At 33.7% G+C, this 26,198-nt stretch overlaps 1 protein-coding gene across 18 annotated transcripts in view; it reads right to left on the reverse strand.

Moving 5' to 3' along the window:
• Nucleotides 1-26,198, reverse strand: part of CCDC171 (coiled-coil domain containing 171) — a 543,314-nt gene that overhangs the window by 482,984 nt on the left and 34,132 nt on the right. For 11 of the 18 annotated variants that reach the window (XM_056805336.1, XM_056805339.1, XM_056805345.1 and 8 more), the window contains 3 exons: nucleotides 10,520-10,694; nucleotides 7,015-7,205; nucleotides 4,731-4,862 (listed from right to left, as the gene is read on the reverse strand). In XM_056805336.1, coding sequence (XP_056661314.1) covers nucleotides 4,731-4,862; nucleotides 7,015-7,205; nucleotides 10,520-10,694 — 498 coding nt within the window. Of the gene's footprint in view, nucleotides 1-3,966; nucleotides 4,026-4,730; nucleotides 4,863-7,014; nucleotides 7,206-10,519; nucleotides 10,695-26,198 lie in introns of those variants that run through there. The other 7 variants (XM_056805341.1, XM_007499595.3, XM_056805340.1 and 4 more) reach the window with 4 other exon arrangements.

The raw sequence follows: 26,198 nt of genomic DNA on the forward strand, positions 1-26,198 counted from the left end.
AACTGTCAGCGTAGAGCAAGTAATTAAATCCACTGGAGCGAATGAGATCACCAGATAGAGTAGTCCAGAAAGAGAAAAGGGGCAGGAGAGAACCTGACGAGACAGCCCCGTTCATGAGGACAGGATCTGGAGAAGGTTCTCCAAGAGAGAGCAGAAAAGGAGTGCTAACAGAGGGGAGCCAAGAGCATCCAGAGAACCTGAAGAGGAGATAGGAGAGAGCAGTCAACAAGGTCAAAGCTGCAGAGGGGAAGGCCAAAGACAATGAAGACTGATTTGGACAACTAAGAGTCCATTTCATGTCTTTGGTTAAAGCAGTCTCAGAGGAATGAAAAGGACAGAATGACTTGGTGTTGAGCACCATCCACAGGGTCATATACTCTTTTGATTGATGACAATGATCTATGTAAATAAACCAATTATCTTTTTTTTTTCAGTCAACTCTTGGTGTGTGATTTGAGGTGAATTTTTGAATCAAAGAATAGTTTCACATTGCCAGATAGTATAAGTTCATGTAATAAAACTGTTGGAAGCGAATTTCTCTCTCCATTACATCACTTTTGTTAACATCATCTCTCAGTGACCTGGAGGTCAAAGACCACTAAGTAAAATTCAGGTGAAAAAAGAGCTTATAAGTAGAGATCAGAAGGTCTTTGAGGTCCTCTGGCTGGAGCATGGATAGCTGAAGAAACCCTTGTCAGAGTTTAGCCACAGGCCCATCATTGTGGCCAATAGATTAGAAAGCTAAGTATCTCTCTATCTCTCTCCTATCTTCCCCTCTCTTTACTACTACTACTACTTTGAATTAATAAAATTATTAAGCTACTATCAAGCCTCATAATTTTAATTAGTACAGTTTGACAACCATAAAGATTTGATGAGTGCTCTCATTTTCCTCGTTTTCATCTCTTTTTACTCTCTCTAAACTATTCTTAAGTCAGTTTGTTAGTAGCTAAGTCAGATTAGCCAAAAACACCAAGATGCCAATCAGAGCCAGTGATCAGGTCCAATCAAAGCTACAGCCTCATGGCCCACAGCTACAAACCTAAAGGATTGATGAGAAGAGGTTGAGAATTGGGGGAGGGTAACAAGCTTAGCTTTTAGCTTTTATTTCAAAAAGAGACAGATATATCTGCTAAAAATTCTTTTTTTTAAAGTTATTTATTTAGAATATTTTTCCATGGTTACATGATTAATGCTTTTTCCCACCCTTCTTCCCTCCCACTCCCAGAGCTAATGAGCAATTCCACCAGGTTATACATATATCATTATTCAAAAGCTAATTCCATATTGTCCATATTTGAGTGATCATTTAAAGTCAACATCCCTAATCATATCCCCATCAAACCACTGTTTTTCTCTGCATTTCTATTCCCACAGTTCTTTCTCTGTATGTGGATAGCATTCTTTCTCCTACATCCCTCTGGATTATCCTGGGTCATTGTCTTGTTGCTAATAGAAAAGTCTATTACATTTGATTGTGCCATAATGTATCAGTCTCTGTGTACAATGTTCTCCTGGTTCTGATTCTTTCACTCTGCATCAATTCCTGGAGGTCTGTCCAGTTCACATAGAAATCCTCCAATTCATCATTCCTTTTAAAATAATAATATTTGTGAAGATAGGTTTGACTCTCCCCTTGCCTACTTTTAAATTTAATCAACCAAAAGCAAAGATTCCCTTACTTAACTAAAGTAGGGGAAGTTCACAAACCACTTACTAAAGTGAGTAACACCTCCAGAAGCAACTGACTGCCCCTTGGGCAGTGCTAAGCAAATTAAAAGATTGCAATTGGTCCCGGTAAAGTGGAGGGAGTGGAAGTGATGTAAAAAAGGACTATAAAAATGGTGAACTTCCTGTCCAAGAGGGCTTCATCCTGAATCTTGGGGCTGAAGAAACTGGGACTGGGACTACAGCTTCTAGTAAGACTACTCCTGAATCTTCTCTCTTTGGATCTTCTTCTAGTGAGTGAAAAGCTGACCTTCCTCTCCTGGCTTCTGGAGAGATTAGTTCCAAAGAGGCCTCCCCTTCTTGGAGGAACCCTTGCTTAATTCAACACCAAGCCCTCCGGCTGAGGGGTTAATGAGCCCTATGTGGGTTGAGCCGGAGACTGGAACAACATTTAAGGTGATAAGTCAGACAGACTTCTTATTCTACCCTCTCTTTCATTTCTCTACTTTCACTCTCTTAACCCTCTTTTTGTAAATAAAACTACTAAAAGGTCATTTTGACTTAAGCTGTATTAATTTTTTAAAAGTCAATGACTACATTCTCTTATATTTAGTTCAACCATAAATTTGATCCTTACATATTCCCTCACCATCAGATACCAAAATTTGTTCAGCCATTCCCCAATCAAAGGACATTCCCTTGTTTTCCAAATTTTTGCCACTATAAAAATCTGCTAAAAATTCTATTATTCTGCATAAATTCTTTTTAAAAAATTAAAAACCATATTGCTAGTAAGAAAATGCAGAATTAAAGTAATGTTAATGTCAAATATCTCTAAAATAAAAAAACAATGAAAACAAAACTTTTTTTTAATTAAAAAAATCATAAAAAATTCTAAATAAATGTAGCAGAAACTTTTTTTTCAATCATTATGAATTTCCACCACTACTACTACAGAATAAAAAATTTAGCTTTCCAAATAATGGAAAAAGGTTTGAAAAGGTGACAGCTCAAAGTCCTTTGAAACCTGATCATAACAGTAAATTAAATGGAGTCCTAAACACAACTAAAAATACCAAAATGGCTTCATTCCTTAGGGTAAGATCTCAATTAAAAGTTCATTGAAAACATATAAATAATGTTTTCCTCCTAGGGAAACCTACATGATACCAACACATAACTGTAGGAAGGAAACAAACCCTATGAACTTTTGATGGAGACAAAACAGAATCACAGCATGTTGATTACCTAGGTTAAGGAAAATTTCTTCTGTTAAAAAAAAGTTCTCTATTCCTGCAACACAGAAGATAAATTTTCTTTTCTAAATATACATACATTTATATGTATATATATGTATATTCTTAAATGGCAAAAAGGATATTTAAATATTATGAAGATAAAAATAGAAGGCATATCAAGATGCACTGTTATTGCTAAGTGACTAGAAACTACATTCCTTTGTCTCCAAAATCTAAAGGTTACTATAGTGTAAAATTAATACAGGACTTTAATTTTTAAGTACATCATAAAGCATCTAGAAAATGTATAAATAATCTGATATGACCACAAATTTTTCCATTTTGGCTTAATAGGAATTGGCTGGAAAATTGTTCATAAAAAATATTTGTTATAAATATATTTAAGGTTGTTCTCTGAGTGGTGTTATATGGTTTTGGCAAGGGACGTAGAAGATTTCTCAGTGTTCAGGTTTATTTTGAGGGGTAGAAAAGACAGACTTTTTAATAGTCATACAAAAAAATGAATGAAAAACACCTAGAAAGAACAGCACCAGTCCAGTGATGGTCTAAGATTAAAAAAAAAAGAAGATAACAAATAACATTTTCCTCTGGCACTCTGAAGAGATATAGATACTAGTCAGGATTTCTACTATTCACTTCCAGAGGATATATAACACTTTTTCCTGAATATCTTTTAAGCTATTAATCTCATGAAATATTTTCTAATATAAGGTTACAATCATATTTGACAATGCATAAATATTGTTCTGTGTCTCATAAAAAGAATGATTAATATTTATCATTTGGGTTATTATTTACTGAGTAGACTAGTGCAGAAAAATTATAGTGTTGTCTGTTATCTAATTTGGCACAAAATCATCTCAAGAGGTGTAGTGAAAAAATGTTAGCAGATTGGTAGAATTTTTCCTTTAAGTTTGTTTCATAGGAAAAACAATGGCATTTAGAATTCTAATAATATACTTCTTCCAAACTAAGTTACATAATATTTCAAAGGCAGTTTGGTATAGTAGAAAGAACACTGAACCAAGAAGCAAAAAACCTCAGTTCTGGTCCTGGCTCTGTCACTCAACAATAATAGGATATTGTTAGTTTCTCCATCTGTAAAATAAGAGGTTGAAATTGCATGATCTCTATAATCCCTATCAGTTCTAAATTGTATTCATTTGTTACTCTTATGGACATGCTCCCCACCATCAATTAGATGTATAAACATGCCTCAATTAACAACAAACTACAATGACTACTTAATTTACTGAAATTCATTAAGAGAAAAATAATGCTTGTGTTACATCAAACCCCTGTAGTTGTGAACAGAAAACTATATAATTCATATTTTACTTAAGTCAATAGTCTTATGGACATAATTCCAAGTAAAATGGTTTTTTGAAGTTCAAAAACTAGAATGTCACATCATAACATGGTAGTGACACTCAATTCTATCACAGCATGGTAGTGACACTCAGCTCTCAAACATTATGTTAACATAGATTAAAGCAAGCTCTGACAAGTTGGACCAAACTGAAGAGGCTTCAGGTTTGGCCCCAGCAACAGGTCTGCCAACTAAGGAGAAGGCTGGAGAAGTTCGGGTAGGTTCATCACTAGAAGGTTACCAGGTGCCACAATTCATAAAGACTATCTACTAACACATAAAGGATCCAAAATCTGTATCAGTGGAGGATATGCAATCAAGAAATTGGTGTCTAAAGTTGGCTGAAATAATCACTGTTAATGTCAGTGTCATTTTAACAGTAACGGCTCTGGTAAGATATACTTAAGGTACTATATACTTCTATTTTTAAATACCTGTACTATAAATTGTAACTCTCTTCTTTCTGCTTCCCATTGCTCAGCTTGTAATCTAAATTCCTCAAGTGCTGTCTCCCTGATATGAGATTCCAGCTCATTCTTCTGTTCCTGATGCTGATCCAATGTCTCCTTCATAGGAATAAAATTTTGCTTTTATTCATCTATTCAATAAATGTTCATGCTCCCCACCATCAATTAAATGTATAAACATGCCTCAATTAACAACAAACTACAATGACTACTTAATTTATTGAAATTCATTAAGAGAAAAATAATGCTTGTGTTACATCAAACCCCTGTAGTTGTGAACAGAAAACTACATAATTCATATTTTACTTAAGTCAATAAAAGAGAAGCACACTCCAAGAAATATATATTAGCATCCTATTATGTTAACTGATATATGTATACAGCATTGAGTAAAGTAAAAAAAAAAAACCCTGACTATTAAAAACTACATCTCAATGTGATGAAGACTCAGTATTATGACATATAAAAATGGTAAGGTCATATAAGAATAGGAAAATTAAAAATTAAATTCACTCTCCAGAATTATTTTAGACTTCTTTAAACAAAAGAACATAACTAACATGCTTTGACTCAATTGTGCTCCTTCTCTCCTAAAGAACAGATGTAGGCTTCTCTAACCTCAATTGATGTCCTCAATCTATCTCCACATCACACCTAGTGACCATTAACAGAGAGAAGTTAATAATAAAAATAGCATATACGAGGGGAAGCTAAGTGGCTCTGTGGATTGAGAACCAGGCCTAGAGGCGGGAGGTCCTGGGTTCAAATCGGACCTTACACTTCCTAGAAGAGAGACCCTGGGCAAGTCACTTGACCCCCATTGCCTAGCCCTTACCACTCTTCTGCCTTAGAACCAATACACAGTGATGATTCTAAGGCAGAAGGTAAGAATTTTTCAAAATAAATAAAAAGCATATACTGGCACCTATAAATTAACCTTGAATATCCCTACCTCAATTTCTCTCCCCCCAATTTATATTTATTATTTCTGTTCTTAGTATGCCACTCATTCCTTAAAGAGTCTTGAGTTTGAGTCCCAGATAAAATAAAACCATGAATGAATGATGACTAGTGTTACCTCTGCCCTAATATAGCCTGCTCCCCTCCCCAATATATTTAATCAATCTATGTCATTTCATTCTCATTCTCCCAAAGTGAATGCATGACTGACTAGCATCCTAAATTATTACAGAATTAAAGCTGTAATGAAATTTGATTCTACTATCAGATTTATTATCATCACTTTAAAAAATGACACATGCAAATAGAGAAAGAAGCTTCTCTAGTGGCAAAACTAACAGCAGAAGTACCCATTAAAACCTATAAGTTTTTAGATTTGGAAGTAGAATAGCTAGAGCTAAAGCAATTTCCAACCTTAGCAAGAGATGAGGATTGACTTGGGAAGAGGCAAAATACATGTCTTTAAGTATATATAAGATAAGTACTTACAGACATATGTATTTAGGCAGAGGCTGCCCTTAACCTTGGCTTGTGAGTATTGTTGACTATTCTAAGCACTAAAATTAATTCCCAGTAATATAGTTAGCAGTAGAAATAGTAATGGTTTGGAAGTCAGATTGATTTCAATTGAACAGCACACTGTTAAAAACAGTAAACATCCCAAAATCACACACTCAAACTTCTACATGATAGATACCCTCTACATAATCCTTTTAAGGATTGGGAACAAAAAAATAAGGCAGAAAATAATTACAGTAAATATTCATTAAATGTTTACATGTGTCATGAATAGATAACATTCAGAATCTCAACTAGATATATGAAATATTCTATACCATCATGATATGTTCATGCAAAAATACATATTCAATTCATAATCTCAAAATATTCTTCTTCTTGAGTGACAAAATGTCATTTTTTCTTTTGTTATATTTTATGCGGACACAATCTCATTTGGTCATTTGGTCTAGAAACTTCTAAAACATTTTCACAGAAGCTCTAATATGACAAAGGAGAGACTTGGGGAATAATACAAAAAAAATAGAATCAGAGAAAATGAGTATTCACACATACACGCATACACACGCACACAGAGGCGAGCACACACAAGCATAAATGTTAAAAAGCCTTTATGTATTCCTATCTGCTATTTACCTTTCCTAAGGAAGTTGGGGCTAAGTCAAATTTTCCTGGCTAAGTCAAATTTCCCTGGTTTACAACAAAATACATTAAAACTGGACTTCCAAACAAAAAGTACAAAAAGCAAAATTTTTAATTAAAAACACTGTACCTTTAGGACAGTCTCTAATTTATTTTTTTCCTTCAAAAGCGCATCATATTCTTGATTACAGTTTTGAATCATGTTGTCTCTCTCCTCCAAATCCAATTCAAATCTTCTGCATTCATCTTTCCAGTTGTACTGAGAAGTCTGAAATGCATTCTCAATCTCATTTATCTTCCTTTGAAGTTCTGAATTCTGTACTACAAATATAAGATATATACTTATAGACATATATGTATATGACTTCTGAATATATTTAGAATCAAATGTAAATCCCAGAAGAATCTGGAGCCTTGCTTTAGTCTTGACTTCACCATTAGCTGAGGAATTTATTCTCTCACAGCCATAGTTTTCTCATCAATAAAAGGTGAATAGTAATATTAGACAAACTCATGTTTGTAAATTTCTATACTAAAGGGATTATAAATACAGTCAAAAGGCCTTTGAAAAATACAAAATAATACTGCTAAATTATAGGTAATAAAGCATACCTTAACTTCTATATACACAATAAAGACAGTAAACACAATAAAAATATATTAACAATAAAATGACTTCATAAAGTTAAAAAATGTTATTCATCCCATTAAAATTTAAACAGATGACACTATTATTGTAAGAAAGTATCTATATTGATGTCTATCACTCCAATGTTAGCAACATACTCAACAATTCAATTAATTATCTAAAAGTAAAAGACAATAAAAAGCAGTTTTATACAAACTACAGGAAAAAATTCTATTAAAAAAAGGCCAATAAACTCTAGGCAAAGAAGTCAATATTATTATAAAGTAGATATTAAATCAAGTCACCTCATATGCTACTAAATGGTGTTAGCCAAATCATTAAATCTCTTTGTGAATTATCATGATCAGTATTATAGTTACATGATGGAGAAATGATCACTCATTAAATCATTCAATACCTTTTTTTTTTTTTAGATTTTTAGAACCAATATTGATTCTAAGACAGAATATTAGGGTTTTTTAAAAATCAAAATCTTCTGTCTTAGAATCAATACTGAGTACAAAACAATACTGTTAAATTATAGGTAATAAGACATACCTTAACTTCTATACATAATAAAGACAGTAAACACACAATAGAAATATATTAACAATAAAATGACAACAGGGAATCAAAAATGTTATTTATCCCATTAAAATTTGCCTAAGATCACATAGCTAGGAAGTGTCTGAGGCCACATTTGAACCCAGGACCTCCCATCTCTAGGCCTGGCTTTCTATCCACTGAGCCAGCTAAGCTGTTTCCACTCCAAAATCTATGTCCCTAAGATCTGCAACTACATTTAGATCCTTGTTTCACCCTCTTTAGCCATAGAATAATATTTGAAAACAACTATCAAGTATCCACTAAGTATTCTCTTCCCTATTCCTTCAATTTACACTTCATATATGACATAGGCCTAAGTCAACTCAGTCTATTAGACCTCTAAACATAATCCAACTGAACTAGAGTTCTAAATATTATAAAGCTATAGCCTAAAATTTTATTAAAGGGTTTGCAGAGTTCTTTTGGGTTTGTTTGTTGGGTATTGGGGGGTGGGGAGGGACAGGAGAGTTCATGATTACTTCCAATCACTGACACAGAGCTTTGAAGTCAACTTTTGAACATTTCTTCACATGGATTAGTATTAAGTCACATCACCTTCATATTTATATCTTTTCACTTTTTCACTTTATATCTGTACACTTCACATTCTTGAAAAACTTGTATTTGAGTCTTGGTTCTGCCACTTCCTAGTTTTAGTGAGCTTAATTATGTCACCATTAAGCCTCAATTTTCTATGACCAAAATGGTGACACTGTTTACATATTTCACAAGATGCCCTTGAAGAGAGTGTTTTGAATACCACTGTAATCATATAATCAGTCTCTAAGTTAGATTCTCCCTCCAAGGTCGTCTTATACACATACTCTAAAGTATAGTGCACAGAAGAAAAGACAATGCCCCAAAAGTTGCTGGACAAGGACACAGTACAAAGAAACTATTATATCTATGGTCCTGTAGGCTATGACTTTCTTAATGTACCCCCAAAATCAGACTATCACAAAGTAATATAGTAGTTACAGGGCTGGAATCAGGAGTGGGTAAGATTGGGGTAAAGTTAATCTCTGACATATACTCACTGTGTGACCCTGTATAAGTCACTTAACTGCTCTGTACCCCAGTCAATTCTCTAAGATTTTAAGTTGCAGAAAAGATACTGTTCTCCATTGATAATTTTTTCCTTATGCTGAAAGAAAAGGTTCATTTTTTAAATCCTACTCTCTATTTTGAATGCCATGTCACTACACTCATATGGAAACTAATCCACTATCTTTTTCAAATTGCTATCTTGTCACATAATCCATTATTTGTTCTTGTGACAATGAATTTTAACCCAACTATAAAACTTTGTACTTGTTCCCATTATAATTTACATTATTCGAGTCAGTCCAATGTTCTCAAATTCCAACTATTATTATCCAATGAGTCAGCCTTGTGTTACCTTCAGTTTTGACAAGCATGCTGTATGAAGGAAATGGCTGAAGGGACTCTGATCACATGGATAGAACTGAATCTCTGATGTCCCCTGTAGTCAACAGGAAAAGTCAGCAATTAAGGGAGGGGACACCGAAGCAAAAAGCAGGCTGAATGTCACCTGGGTGGCCCGCTGCGTGCAGGCAAAGGAGGAAGGGTGGCAGATGGTCACAAAGCATGACATGTAAGAGTCAGTGGACAGAGAGAAGTTTGATAAACTGAGGCCAGACTGGATTGTGGGTTCTCGATTTCGGTGTTGGTGCCAGGCCAAGAAAAGGACTATCATCCTAGCTGAGTTCAAATACTGCCTTTTACATAAGACCTTTTCTGATACCTCAGCTACTAGTGGATTAGCAACACAAATTACCTTACTTATTTTATATCAACCTTATATACATTTAAATAAATACATATTGTCTCCCCTAATAAAAGTTCAATCTCCCTGAAGGTAAGGACCAGTTCATCTTTTCATTGCATTCCAAACAATATACATTATATTCCAGATAGCACACTATTTATTTAGCACATAGTATGGATTTAATAAAAGTATTTTTTCATTGACTGTGAGAAAAGAAGCATTTTTAAAGGTAGCAATAATAAACAATTAACTTGCCTTTCACATGAAACTCAGATCAAACTTATGTAAACATACTTAAGATAAATGCCAAGTACCTACAAATAGGATTAGAAATGAAATTTATGCCTATGAAGCAAATTAAAGCTACCTGGACTAGATAGAAATCAATCTCATGATTCTCTCCTAAGAACAGTAGATTCTAAGCAAATGAACTCATCGGTTAGATTTTGCTGTTTATATCTGAGTCTAAAAAGCAAATTCCAAAGCAGTTAAGTGTTTATATAATTACCAAAAAGAGGGTAACATAACTTTATCTCTGGCTTTACTATGGAGTCATAAAAACAGAATCAATGAGCATAGTTATAAATATAAAACAAGAAAAAATATATGTACCTCGTAGTTGTTCATTCTTCTTGTGCGACTCAACTAATTTTTCTTCAATAGCAAATCTTCCAAGACCAAGTTCCTTTCTAGCAAGAGCAAGTTCATATTCCAGACTTTGTCGTAGTGCCTCCCCTTTCTCTACTTCAGATCGAAGCTTGGTAATCTGGCTCTCATAGGTTAACAGCTGAAAATAGATTTCTAAATCATTATCACTAAAATATGTTTGAATATTATTAAATCTAAAAGTTATCTTTTAAAATTCCATAAAATGCAATGAGCAAGAGTAAGATTGTTTGCTTTAATTATATTTATGACAGTCCCATAATTGCTTCATCTTCTGAAAAAAAAAAAGCTCAAAAGGACTCACAGCAATCATCCAATGACACTTGAGTTCCTAATTTTAAACTGTGTTGGAAAAAAAATTCATTTTAAAAGTTTCTGAAAGATTCTTGGAAATTGAGAGAAATCAAACTTTATTCATATTTTAACTGTGTAAGTAAAATTAAAGAGCAAATTCAATCATGATGTAGTTTTTTAATAGCTTCTATTTATAATGTAACTGTCTGCTACATTATTTCTTTTATTAATGCTATTTACTTGATGAACTCGGGAGAAATGCCATTAAAACACTTTTGCAAAATTTTCATAAAACTTCTACTTTTTGAACATCTATGAGGAAGTATACAATAAAAATAAAAGTAGTCTTTCTGGAATCCATCAGCCAATATGACATGATCTCCAGGCTTTCAACATCATCTTCTGGTCAGCTTCTTTTTATTCTTTCATTGAGCAGATACTGTTCACACTTTTATATGATTCTTCCTTTGAAATGTTTTGCAAAAAGGCTTTCACTCTAAATATATGTTGTCAATGGCTCACATATCTGATCTTTGTAAAATAATGAGGTTTTCCTGGCTAAAATAGTTTCTCAGTGCTTTTGGCCTCTTCATGTGACAAATGTTTTGGATCTTAAACTTCTCTAAGAAACTAAGACCCAGAATAACACCATGAAGGAAGGGGACTTTCATTGACTGTATTTGTAACTTTCTACAAGTCTCAACTCCTTGGGAACAGTTTCCTGAGCTCTAAGTCATCCTAATGATCTCTTTCAGGCGAAATACTGCTCCCTGCTCTTTCGTTCATTCAATAAATAATTACTGATTTGTCTACTGTGTACAATATACTATGCTAGATGCTCTGAGGATAGTAAGATAAAATAAAATACTTATCCTCAAGAAGCTTACAATCTTTTACAATCAGACTCTGTGTACAATGTTCTCCTGGTTCTACTCCTTTCACTCTGCATCAATTCCTAGAGGTCGTTCCAGTTCACATGGAATTCCTCCAGTTCATTATTCCTTTTAGCAAAATAGTATTTCATCACCAAAAGATAACACAATTTGGCAAAATTGAGACACAAATAAACTGCTGGTGGCATTGTGAATTAGTCCAACCATTCTGGAAAGCAATTTGGAACTATGCCCAAAGGGCTTTAAAAGAATTCCTACCCTTGGACCCAGCCATAGCACTGTTGGGTTTGTGGCCCCCAGAGAAATAATAAGGAAAAAGACTTGTACAAGAATATTCATAGCTACGCTCTTTGTGGTGGCAAAAAATTGGAAAATGAGAAGTCCATCAATTAGAAAATGGCTGAATAAAGTGTGGAATATGATGGTGATGGAATATTATTGTGCTGAAAGGAATAAGGAACTGGAAGAATTCCATGTGAACTGGAATGACCTCCAGGAATTGATGCAGAGTGAAAGGAGCAGAACCAGGAGAACACTGTACACAGAGTCTGATACACTGTTGCACAATCGAACATAATGGACTTCTCTACTAGCAGTAAAGCAATGATACAGGTCAATCCAGAGTTAACTAATGAAGAAGAATGCTATCCATATCCAGAGAAAGAACTGGGGGAGTAGAAACACAGAAGAAAGACATTTGTTTGATCACATGGTTCAATGGGGATATGATTGGGAATGTATACTCTAACTGAACACGCTATTGCAAATATTAATAATATGAAAATAGGTCTTGATTAATGATAAATGTAAAACCCAGTGGAATTGCTCATTAGATACAGGAGGGAGGAGGGAAGAGGGGAGGGAAAGAACATGAATCATGTAACCATAGGAAAATATTCTTAATTAATTAATTAATTGATTGATTTTTTAAAAAAAGTTTACAATCTGAGAGTAAACATGAACTTACATAAAGAAGAAGCAATCTGAAATAAGTTATCACAGAAAAAGTAAAAGATATTTCAAATTTCAGAGGAAGATCACATCATAATCATCATCATTATGATAATGATAATTATTATACAATAAAATAACAAAAAATCATTGTTGAATTTATATTGACGTTTCTTCATCGTTTTCTAAGTAAGTAGGTATTTATAATATAGATATTTTGTTGAGACATATAGTTTATTTTTTAATATTAAAAAAGATCCTCATTTCCAAAAAATATTAAAAACTATTGACATATCCCACAGCTATCCAGAACACCTATGGCATAGTCTGTGTCATATGATAGAGACTATTATAGATTGTCATCAAAGTTTATTGATACTCTGGGGCCAAATTGTAATACAACTTAGCTAATCAATTCCTCAATCAAACTGTTAAACTCTTGAATTAAAAAAATAAACTTGGAAATGTAATGAGTAAGAGTAGTGTCAAAATAAGTAAGCAATGAAATATTTCCATGAAATTTGAAAAGTGTAAGCTGTAATACTAATATTCTACTACATGCTATTCTCTGCAATATATGAATTATAATTCCATATTAATCATTTTGCAAAAGAAAATACAAACCAAAAAAAAGAAAAACTTTAAAGTATATTTCAATTTGCACTCAGAGTTCATCAGCTTTCTCTGGAAACAGATAACATTTTTCATCATAAGTGCTTTGAAATTGGCTTGGATCATTGTACTACGAATAGCTAAGTCATACATAGTTGATCATATTACATTTTTGTTATTACTGTATACAGTATTCTCCTAGTTGTGCTCACTTCTCTTTCCATCAGTTGTGGAAAACTTTATTAATTTAATGTAGCCAAAATTATCTATTTACTTCTTATCAACCTCTCTATCTCTATCTTGAATGATAATAAATTTGTCCTTAATCTGTTGATCTGACAATTTTCCATATCCTTCTATTGTGCTTTTTATATAATCTTTTATGTCTAAATCTTTTACCCATTTTGAACTAACCTTAATATACTATGCAAGATATTGATCTATGTATAGTTTCTGCCAAGGTGCTTTTCAATTTTCCCTGCAATTTTTGTCAAATAGTAAGTTCTTGTTCCAAAAACTTAATTTGGGAAATTATCAAAGACTAGATTACTATGGTTATTTCTTACTGTGTACTGGTCTAATTTGTTCCATGGATGCACAGTGCCAAATTGTTTTCATGATTACTGATTTGTAATGCAGTTTGAAATCTGGTAGTGCTGGGCTACCTTTCTTCACATTTTTTTTAATGGAATCCCTTGATAGTCTTGACTTTTGTTCTTTAAGATGAGTTTGGTTTTTATTTCTTCTAGCTCTATAAAATAATTGTTTGATAATTTGATTGGTATGGTACAATTAGCATATGAACAATGGATATTTTTCCAATTGTTAAGTCTGATTTTGTGTGAAAAGTATTCGGTAATTATGTTCATATAGTTCCTGGGTTTGCCTTGGCAAGTAGATTCCCAAATATTTTATATTTGCAATTATTTTAGATAGGATTTCTCTATCTCTTCCTGTTGGACTTTGTTAGTAATATGTAGAAAAGTTAATGATTTTTGTGACTTTATTTTGTATCCTGCAGCTTTGCCAGAATTGTTCATTGTTTCAATTAGTTTTTTTAGTTGATTATCTAGGATTCTCTATCATTCCATCATATGATCTGCAAAGAGCAATATTTTGCTTCCTCCATTGGTGTTATCCTAATTTCTTCAATTTTCCTTCTCTTCTTGTTATAACAAGTATTTCTAGTATAATATTGAATAATAGTGGTGGATAATGGGCATCCTTGCTTCACTCCTGATCTTATCCCCATTACTAACAATGCTTGTTGATGGTACTAGATAGATAGTACTTATTTCAATGAAGTCTCATTTAATCCTATGCTTTCTGATATTTTTAATAGGAATAAGAGTTGTATTTTGTCAAAAACCTTTTTTCTGCATTTATTGAGATAGTTGTAAGATTTCTTTTGGCTTTGTTACTGATGTGATCAATTATATTAATAATTTTCCTAATTGTCCTATATTCCTGGTATAAATCACATCTGGTCATAGAATGAACTTTTTTATATATTATATAATCTCCTTATTAGTATTTTATTTAAAATTTTTGCATCAATATTCATTAAGAATATTAGTCTGCAGTGTTGCACTTTCTCTGTTTTTGCTTTTCCTGGTTTAGGTTATCAGGCCTTCGTTTATGTCATAGAAATTTCGTAGGAAACTTTCTTTGCCTATTTTCCAAATATTTATGTAGTACTTATATTGTTCTTTAAGTGTCTGGTAACATTCACTTGTGAATCCATCTAATCCTGAGAACTTTTTCTTAGGGAGATCATTTATGACTTGTTCAATTTCTTTTTCTAAAATAGGAATATTTGAGTATTTTATCTCTTCTATTGATCTAGGAAATTTATATTTTTGTAAGTAATCATCCATTTCACTTCAGATTGTCAGATTTACTGGCATATAATTGGGCAAAATAGCTCTTAATAATTGCTTTAATTTCCTCTTAATTTGTAATAAATTCATCCTTGTTTTTAATAATAGTAATTTGGGTTTTTTTAAATAATGAAATTAACCAATAGTTTATTCATTTTATTGGTTTTTTATCTCTTTTATCTTCCAAAAGGGTGTTTGATGGGGAATTTTTAATTTTTTCCTTTTTAAATTATTCTTTAGGATTACATTATTTAGTTTCTAATTAATTTTAATCTATGTTTATATGGTCCTTTATTTGATGTCTATCAATGTCTATTGATAATGTCATTGATTCTATCAATGTCTATTTCCTCTCATAACAGAATTTTTCTTCAAGAATTTGGATGCTGGATCATTTGATGCATATGTGTAATGTTGATATTATTTTAATATGTTACCTTTTAGTAAAATGTAGTTTCCCAGCTGCTTTTTCTTTTTCTGAGATTATGATTGCTACCTCTGGTTTTTTTCACTTCCAATGAAACATAATAGATTCTGCTTCAGCTCCTTATCTTTAATACGTGTGTCTCTCCACCTTAAGTGTGTTTTTTGTACACTATATTGCCAGATTCTGATTTTTAATCGACTCTGCTATTTGTTTCCCTTTAAGGGCGAGTTCATTCTATCCACATTCATAGTTATGATTACTATTTCCCTTCACCCTAATTTCTCCCATCTTTTCACCCATCCTTCCTCAAAAATGTTTTATTTCTGACTCCCACCTTCCCCAATCTATGTTCCTTTATTTTCTAATCTCCCTCCCCTCCTACTTCCCTTTATGGCAAGATAGATATCTACACCCAACTGACTGTGTATGTTACTTCTTCTTTGAACTAATTCCAATGAAAGATTCAAAAGTTGGCCACCCCCACCACCATCTTCCCCTCTATTTTAAAAGCTCTTCCTTAAGCTCCTCTTTTATGTGAGATAATTTACTTCATTCTACCTTTCTCCCCATTTCTCCTAGTTCATCCTCTTTCTCACTCCTTAATTTTTTAAAAATCATCCCATCATAATCAACTTACACTCCTACACTTTGTCTTTTTTATAGTCCTAACTGCTCTAATAATAATAAAGTTCTCAGGAGTAATAAGTATCATTTTCCCATTAAGGAATGTAAACAGCTTAACCTTATTAAGTCTCTTATGTTATCTCTTCCTTGATTAGCTTTTTATGCCTTTTCAAAATTTTATACCTTTTTAAGACTCTTTTGAGTCTTATCTTTTAAAGTCAAATTTTCAATTCAGCTCAGGTCTTTTCATCTGGAATACTTGGAAGTCTTCTACTTCATTAAATATCCATTCTTCCCCTTAAAGGATTATACTCAGTTTCACTGAGTAAGTGATTCTTAAACTGAAATCCTAGCTCCTTTGCCTTCCAGAATATCACATCCCAAGTCCTCTGCTTCATTAATGTAGAAACTGCTAAGTCCTATGCAATTTTGACTCTGATTAATGATTTTTGGAATTATTTCTTTCTTGCTACCTATAGTATTTACTCCTTGGCCTGAGAGCTTTCATTTTAGAATCTCTTTCAAAAGGTAATCAATGAATTCTTTCCATTTCTATTTTACCCTCTCTGGCCCTAAGATATCATGGAAGTTTTATTCATAATTTCTTTAAATATGATGTCCAGGCTCATTTTTTAATCATAATTTTCAGGTTGTCCAATAATTCTTAAAATAACTCTCTTCAATTTATTTTCTAGGTTAATTATTCTTGCAATGAAATATTTCACATTTTCTTCTAATTTTTCATTATTTAGGTTTTTTATTGTTCTATGATGTATCATAGAGTCATTAACCTATACTTGTCCAATTCTAAATATTCAGAAATTATTTTCTTCAGTGAGCTCTTGTACCTCTTTTTTATTTTGGTCCATTCTACTTTTTTAGGAGTTTTCTCTTCAGTGGATTTTTGTGCCCTTTTACCATTTAGCCAATTCTATTTTTTAAAATGTTATGTTCTTTTTTACCAAATTCTTGACTTTCATTATTTTCTTGAATCACTCTCATTTCTTTTCCAAATTTTTTCTCTACCTTTCTCATTTGATTTTTAATATCTTTTCTGAACTCTTTGAATTCTTTTGCATTTGTGACCAATTCACATTTTTCCTTGAAGCTCTACATGTAGTTGTTTTGACTTCATTTTCGCCTTCTTACTTTGGGTCTTGATCTTCCCTCTCACCACCACAGTAATTTTCTATAGTTGGGTACTTTCTGTTATCATTTGCTCATTTTTTCAGTCTGTTTCTCAACTTTTAATTTATGTTAAAGTTGGGCTTTACTCCCAGGTTGGAGAGGGCACTGCCTGTGCTTTAAATTTTTTGCACTGCTAGTTTCAAAGCTAATTCTGGGGGGTCTGTAAGTTTTCAGTTCTTCCAGGATGGTGTGATATAAGTAGAGGTGTAGTAATTGCTCTCCTGGCCTATATTCCTCTTTGTGAGAAACCCTAAACATTCTTACTTACCTTAGACCTATGACCAAGGCCCCTATTCCCCTCAGGCTATAAGCACTTCTGCTTCTTACAATTCTATATAACTCAGGCTTTTGCTACGTTTTGGTCTCAAGTATCAATGTCCTTTGTGCTTTTGACTTGAGACCAGGATCCCTTTTCCTAATGGGAGCAGCCATAAGCACTCTTCTCTTCCCTGGAACTAAAACCTGGGTCCCCAGTCCTCTGTGGCTAAGAGGAATATTATGCTAGTGATACTCCTCCTCCTATGACTATGACTCTTTAAAACTAAAATTACCTAAAGCAAGATGTCATTTATATTAAAATCTTTTTTAAATGGCCATAAATATCACAAAGAATAAAGTTCTGAGTTTAATTCTACTTAATATTCAAATGGATCTGAGACCTCATTGAATGAAGACCTCCCACCAATAATGTAAATATCATTTCATGCCTATTCATCTGGAACAACATACACTTACATTCACTTCAAATTTACCATAGGGTATCCTCCTAACATAAAGGATACTTTCCATAAATTCTTCTCACATTGTAGGGTTATCCATAGAGTACTTTGACTTTCCATCTGTCCTCTTTCACTCCTGCCCATATCAGACCAGTTTATATATTTTTTCTGTCATACAGTTCCTTAAGGTACCCTTAAATCTTGTACTTCGTCAGAGTTCCTCATTAATAATGTGTTGCAGCCTACTCAACCCATTGTGTGAGAGTGTGTGTGTGTCTTCTCTGACTTGAGTAATGTACATATTTTATTCTTTTCAAAGCCATAAAGCAATACCAGTTGAAATACCAGCAAAGACCAGCTATTTTGGGAAGTTTGGAGTTGGTAAATTTACTCCACAGTTTCACAAAAGTAATCTAGCTTGTGTTCTCTTCCCCCTTTCAACTCTGGGACCAGTTCACTGTTTATCTCTAGTATCTATCCCACTTATACATTCTGTTAGGAAAAAAAAACTATTAATGGTGGCTATTCAGATGATTGTTGAAATCAGAGCAACAGATAATGTGTCCACATTGTTTTTCTTCTGTGGATAGACGAGTCAAACTTCTTTCAATGATCTCACAAATCTCTTATAAGAGGCTTTGCACAAATTTATAAGAATCCAAGTCATTCCACAATTGATAAAATGTCAAAGGATATGAATAGACAGTTTTCAGATAAATAAATTAAAGCTATCAATAATCATATGAAAAAATGTTCTAAATCTCTCTTGATTAGAGAAATGCAAGTCAAAACAGCTCTGAGGTATCGTCTCTCACCTATCAGATTGGCTAATGTGACAGAAAAGGAATATGATAAATGTTGGAGGGGATGTGGCAAAATTGGGACACTAATGCATTGCTAGTGGAGTTGTGAGGCAATCTGGAATTGTGCCCAAAGAACTACAGGCCATATGATCTAGTAATACCACTACTAGATCTATATCCCAAAGAGATTTTTTAAAATGGGAATGCATTATCTTGGGGAATAATGCAATCAATATAACGTGATACGCAAACAGAAGTATCCTGAGAACCTCATTATCCCCAGAAAATTCTCTTTGACTTATACTTTATGCTACAATTCCTCCATCACAGGGGTAAATATAAGTAAGCATATATCTTCATGTTTTATGTTTCTCCATAATCAAGAGGGTTATTTCTGTTGTTACATCTTCCAAGAAATCCTAAATGATGTAGATATATAAATAGGAAGTACTTTATTGTAAAGGGCCATACAAAATAACATTTTGCTATACTAAGTTGAATGTTTTTTTCATAAATCAATAAATAATAAGCAAAATGTAGCCTTACATTCTTGACATCTTTCAATCATCTGTCAAATTGTAAAGAAAACAAATGGAAGATATCTGACAAACCCATTTCAACAAACTTTTTTCCATGAAAGATAGTAGAACCATAATACATGAATGCTAACATCACAATTCCTGAAGTGCTACAAAGGAAATACAAATGGCATTAAAGAGAACAATGTAGAAACAATAGACACTGTGGTACAATCAAAGGTAATGGACTTCTCCATTAGTGGCAATGCAATGTCCCTGAACAACTTGCAGGGATCTAAAAAACACTATCCACAAGCAGAGGATAAACTGTGGGAGTAAAAACATCGATGAAAAGCAACTGCTTGACTACAGGGGTGGAGGGGAAATGACTGAGGAGAGACTCTAAATGAACACTCTAGTGCAGATACCAACAACAGGGAAATGGGTTTGAATCAAGAACACATGTGATACCCAGTGGAATCGTGTGTTGGCTATGGGAGAGGGGGAGGGAAGAGGGTGGGGGGAGGAAAAGAAAATGATCATTGTTTCCAATGAAGAATGTTTATAAATGACCAAATAAAATAATGTTAAAAAAAAAAGAAACAATAGGTGTGATTGCTACTACCAGCCACACAGTTCACAGGCTTTATTCAACTGTTTTCCTTTATTAAAAGGTAATTTGGGATATAGCAGGGAAAAAATAGCACGGAAAATGAAAAGCAATAAGAACACTTAATTTTAAAAAGGATTATTGGATTTGCACATTCCAGATTCAGGGTAGGGGGAGAAAAAGGATCTACTCAAGGGAACAGAAGGTAGTGAAGTCCTAGACTGTGTATGAAGAAATGAGGAAGTTCAGAAGGCAGCTGCATTAGCAACATAGCTCCCACCTTAGGCCCAAAGCAGGGTCTCACTTCCAGCATATAGACCACCCTACAGAGGAATAACCAGCCAGAAATCCCAGAAGAAATGGGAACCTAGAATTCTGCTACTCTGAACCAACAAAATTTTCCAGCAAGAGGACAGGATGGAGTTCTGAAGCATTCTACTCTTGCTCAGATCCAAAGGCAGGTCAGAAACTTGTAAGACTCAAAACCAGAAAGCAGCAATCAGATTTTGCCCTCGATAAGACCACTCTGAGTGCACTGAAAGCTTACAGATCCCAGGGTTGACCCTGTCTTCCTAGAATAAAACAATATTGAATACACCAGAAGAACAATAGAACCAACTTCCCTCCAGAAGAATAGTTGAGTCTAGGCTAAATGAAAGCATTCCTGATGAAAAGGCCAGAGCTATGAAGAAGTTTTAAAGTTCAGACATAAGAGAAACCTAAAAAAGTAAACATGAAAAACAAACTGCTTACATTCAAATATGAGAGAATACATGTATCTTCTCTGAACTCCATTATTACCAGGGTTCAAAGAGGAAATCCAGTTAGATAAGGAGTGGGAGTGGTTGTCCTATTTTGATGATGTTAAGGAAAAAGTGGAAAGAGAGGAGGAGAGGGGAAGAAAGGAAGGTATGGGGAAATGATCTCATATAATCAAGGTACATAAGAAGACATCTGAACAAACCAGGAGAAAGGGGTAGAGGAGAGCAGATGACACTTGACTCTCAGTTGCATCTGAACTAGTTTAAAAAAGAGGAATACATGCACACACATACTTGGATACAGACATACATTTCATTCAACAGAAGAGAAAGGGAAAAGCAGGGAAGGAGAATTGAACAAGAATGGACTAAGGAAGGGAATAGTCTGAAGCAAAACAAATTCTAAAGATGTATGAAAATATTGATAGCTCTTTTCTGAAGCAGCAAAGAATAGGAATCTGAAGAGATATGAGCAAGTTACAGTATCTAAATGTAACTGAATATTACTGTGCTGAACTCGTATCAGCATAATGACCAATGAGGTTTCCAGAGCACTAATGATGAAATATACTACCCATCTCCTGATAGAGAGGTGAAGGACTCAGAATACAGAATCAGAAAAATACTTTTCAGGACATGGACAATGTGGAAATGTATTATGATAGATCATATATTGTTTGTAATGGTTTTGGTTTTCTTGTGTTCCCAATGAGGGGAAGGAATTTTAGGGTGGAAGGGAGAACTTGACTCATTAAAGTAGAGTATATAGACTTTTGTAAAACTCTTTAAAAAAAAAAACACAATAATTAACCACAATTCCTCCTCAAGACTCATGATAAAACATGATGCTCTCAGTCTGAAACATAATTTTTTTAGACATATCAATGAGAAATGTTGTACCTATGATTTTGTTTTTCTTGCTTTCTCAACAGTAGTTACTGAAGGAAATGAGAAAAAAGGCTCATTTTTTTTTAAAATAAAAAGTGAGTTTTATAAAAAGAATACTGGTACCTAATTAAAAAGCAAGAAAATGTTATTGTAACATATGATCATAAAAATGTTAATGTGGTAAACTAATTCTAATAACTAATAAGCCTTTTAAAATATAATTTAAAAAACTAAGAGGCTTTGCTTCCTCTAAAAAATTCAAGTTTTTAAAATCATTGTTAAATCTAAAAATATACATAAATTTAAATTATTCTGAGGGACATCTACTACCTAGTATTAAAGCACTATGTATTCCTCAGAAATACAAAGAATACAAAATGAGGATTGTTTAATGTACTTCATAAATTTTACTTGCATGTTTTTGGGGTTTTAATTAAAATTTTTACATACTATTTCTGTACCATTAATGCTAATTTTTAATTCAGTTTATAAAAATTTAATAACCATATTAATCACACTTCAAGGGTAATATTGCAATCTAAATAGCAGTCTCCAGAAGAGATGTTTTCAAGTTATTTAATGTCATATATTCAGCAAGGCTGCTTTTAACATTATTAAGTCTATAAATCATATGCTTACTTGTCTTCTGCCTTAATTTGTATATTCATATTTAAAGACTATATGGCATCACTATAAATAAAGTTATATTAACCAACAAAGTAAATATGATTAGTAATGCTGTGATAGGATCAGTGTTTTTCTGGCACAGCTTGCCTGACTTCCCTGACACAGTTTCTTTCCCCCACAGAACCTGACTGGTCTTAGCTTCTCTGATCCATGAAAATGGCCAGGCATATGAAGCCTCTCAGGGCTACTGAGTCATCATACCTGATGACGTACAGTTTCTAGTTGGAGCTAAGTGGGGCTAAGTCCAGAGAAGCTACATGCTGCTGTAGTCTTATTGCACATTCTTCCTGTGTTAGGGCAGAGGAAAATTCCTCCCTTGTTAAATGTTCTTTGACTTGCCAGTACAGCATTTTGTCCCAATCTTGAAGCTGAACAAGCTGAACTAAAAAGTTGCTGTCTTTAGAGCTGCACCTACATTAATGTGACCTAGAAGATCATATATTTGTGTGTGTGTGTGTGTATATATATATATATATATATAAAATTGGTTCTTTTGAAAGTCATTCTACATCCTCCAAAATCATATATATTTCTTTAACATGAAGTAACTCTGCATTAGAAAAAAAAACATATATTATTCCTTCTGTCATTTCTTGAGAACACTTTTTTCCTGTATGGATTGTTAGGCCAATCTTTTTTGAATAATAATCTTTCCTGAAGAAGACATGTTATATTCTAGAACTTGATACAAAAAACATAACCTATAAAAAGAAACATCTGAAGGATATCACCATTTATGACAAATGACTATTCCACCTGAATTTTGTACAAACATGAGGTTCAACATGATACAGTGGAAAGAACAATGAATTTGGACTCAGAAGACCCAAGACAAATATGAACTCTTCTACTTACTATGTGTATGATTTAAGTTCTCTAGATAGCTCCATAATTTCCTCATCTACAAGATAAGGAATTTAGAATAGGAAACCAATAAGGTCCCTTCCAGCTCAAAGTTTATGATTCACCAGGAGTATTACACACATCTTAAGCTAGAAGTCTCTTAGCTCTGTGCATCACTTAACAACTAAAAGTCACTGAACAAAGAATCTTGTATAATTTAACAAACAGATGAGATTCACTGTTGAAACATGAGCCTTTAAGACATTTTATTTACCTACTCAAAAGTTTTTGTTATTATCAATAGAGTATAATATCATATTCTAAGCACCTTACAGTCAAAGATGAGAAGAGTTTATATGAAACTATCTGTTCTGTTTTCTTATTTTCATTGAAATCCTCAATAAGAATGATGATTACGTGGCCCTGGGCAAGTCACTTGACCCCCATTGTCTAGCCCTTACCACACTTCTGCCTTGGAGCCAATACACAGTATTGACTTCAAGATGGAAGGTAAGGGTTTTATTAAAAAAAAAAAGAATGATGATTACTCTCTAAAAGATGAAAAAGGCATATGTTTCAGGAATTAAGTTCTCAGTTTCCTTTTTTGAGTTTTAATATCAGCCTTGATAAATTTCTAATTGTTGAATATCTTTATTTCTCTAGGATATCTTAAAATATAATCTTTTATTACTTTCAAAATTATGTGTATGGTGTATAATTTTCATAAAATCCAGACTTAAAAATTTTTTTTGAAAAAAAAATTCAGGAAAATAAGATCTTTAACCCCCAGAATGAAGAAAATAAACTGTTTGGAGAAGGTGCCATAAAGAAATCTAAAAGAAACCTAAACTACATGATAAGATCCAAAATGAATTTTGGGATGTATTAACTGAACCAAAGAGGGTTGAATGCATTTATTCTGAATGTAAACTCTTATGCCAAAAGGGATTACCCCCAATTGGCTTTTTGTCAATGCACCTAACAATCATTGGTTTTGCTCTGTCTCTCTCTTATTTCCCTCTTATCTCCAACTATTGTAGTTTCTAAGTAGAAAGTACAATATTGTATGTACCCTTAGCTAGAAGATCTTTAGCTAGAAGATCTTTAGACATATAAGCTAGTTATGTTAAATGATTTATTGGGGAGACTAGTCTCCCAAAGAATCACAGGGGTGATTGTGAAGTTAGGATGAACTCTCCCCTTGCCTATTTTCAGCTAATTAAATAAAGAACTTAAAATACCCCTACTTTTCGTTAAGTATGAGAGTTCACAAGTCACTTATCAGAGTGACAACTCCAAAGGCCACTGCTAGGCAATTTGAAAGACTGCCATTGGTTTCTGTGAAGGAGGAGGAGTGACAAGAAGTGACAAGGAAAAAAGGAGTATAAAAAGAGAACAATAGGGTCTAGAATACATTCCCCTTCATGGCATTTGGAGAGACTGGTTCTAGCCATTCCTTTCCTAGCTTCTGGAGAGATTGGTTGCAGAGATTCCTGCTTTGCCTTTGGAGGAGGCTGTGTTGGGGAAACCCTGACTGAAGACACCACCATAACTTCCGGCTTGGAGAGATTCCTGCCTTGGTGGCTCTGTGAGGAGACCCTCTCTGCTCGTTGGTACTTCAGTGGGACACTCCTTTCAGCATGAGTTCTGTGGAGAGACTCTTTTCCTTGAATCATGCATTAGCTTGCTGGTGAATGACTCAGACTTCCATGTGGAGATTGGAACTTTGTCCGGGAGCAAGCTGAATTTCATAGGACCAACACTTAGGGTAGGCTAGGCAACTCATTACCTCTTTCCCTCCTACATTTCATACTTCAACTCTTTTTCTTTCTCATTATAAATAAAAGCTGCTAACAGATTTTTCTGGCTTAGGGATAATATTTTGAATTTGGCGACCACAACACTGAATTTATAACTCTCTTATTTAATCAAAACCCCAATGTAACCCTTACAATGGAAAGATAAAATTAATCTGAACCCTTTTTTGGTACTCCAAGACAACCTTTGGATTTTAAAGGAAAAAAAAAGACAAGTTTGATCATTAAGACTGACATTATGAACTTCCTTCTCCCACCTAAGTGAAGAAGGGTGGAAACAAGTTTTTTATCTGTGAAAACACTTCTTTTTTATTTTAAACCCTTACCTTTCATCTTGGAATCAATACTGTATATTGGTTCTAAGGTAGAAGAGTGGTAAGGGCTAGGCAATGGGGGTTAAGTGACTTGCCCTGGGTCACACAGCTGGGAAGTGTCGGAGATCAGATTTGAACCTAGGACCTCCGATCTCTAGACCTGGCTCTCAATCCACTGAGCTACCCAGCTGCTCCCCAAAACACCTCTTGAATGGTAAAGCATAAATGACCTAGGCATAACCAAGTGGAGAAGAATATATATATGCACTGTACAACCATCCTAAACAACTCCCTAGTGGTGACGTCTGGTATCCAGAAGACTAGGCTCTTGTCCAGACAGATTGGACCTCTCTAATCAAAGACGCTTGGGAAAGGGACATCAGAAAGAGCATGACAATATTATTTAGAATGATGGATCTTCAACAACATCCAATCTAACTTCCTCACTTTATAAATGAGAAACAGGAAGCCAAAAAAGGTCATAAGGATGAAAAGTATCAAGATTTCACTATGAATTCAATCAATAAGTCTCTATCAAGTGCCTACTACATGCCCCAAGATACAAAGGCAAACATCAAAAATCAAACAGCCCATGCCTTCAAAGAATTCATGTCCTACCAGAAGTTAACATCATGTGCATAGAAAATTAAATACAAAATATATATAAAAGTCATTTTAGTTTGGAGTTCACTACTAACTAGGAGCAGTAGGACAGACTTCCAAGTTTTGAAGGAAGCTAGGAAATTAATAATGCAAGCAAAGAGATTACTGATCCATAAAAATAATCAAGTTAAAA

Source organism: Monodelphis domestica, chromosome 7, assembly GCF_027887165.1.
Source record: "Monodelphis domestica isolate mMonDom1 chromosome 7, mMonDom1.pri, whole genome shotgun sequence".
Lineage (NCBI taxonomy): Eukaryota > Metazoa > Chordata > Mammalia > Didelphimorphia > Didelphidae > Monodelphis > Monodelphis domestica.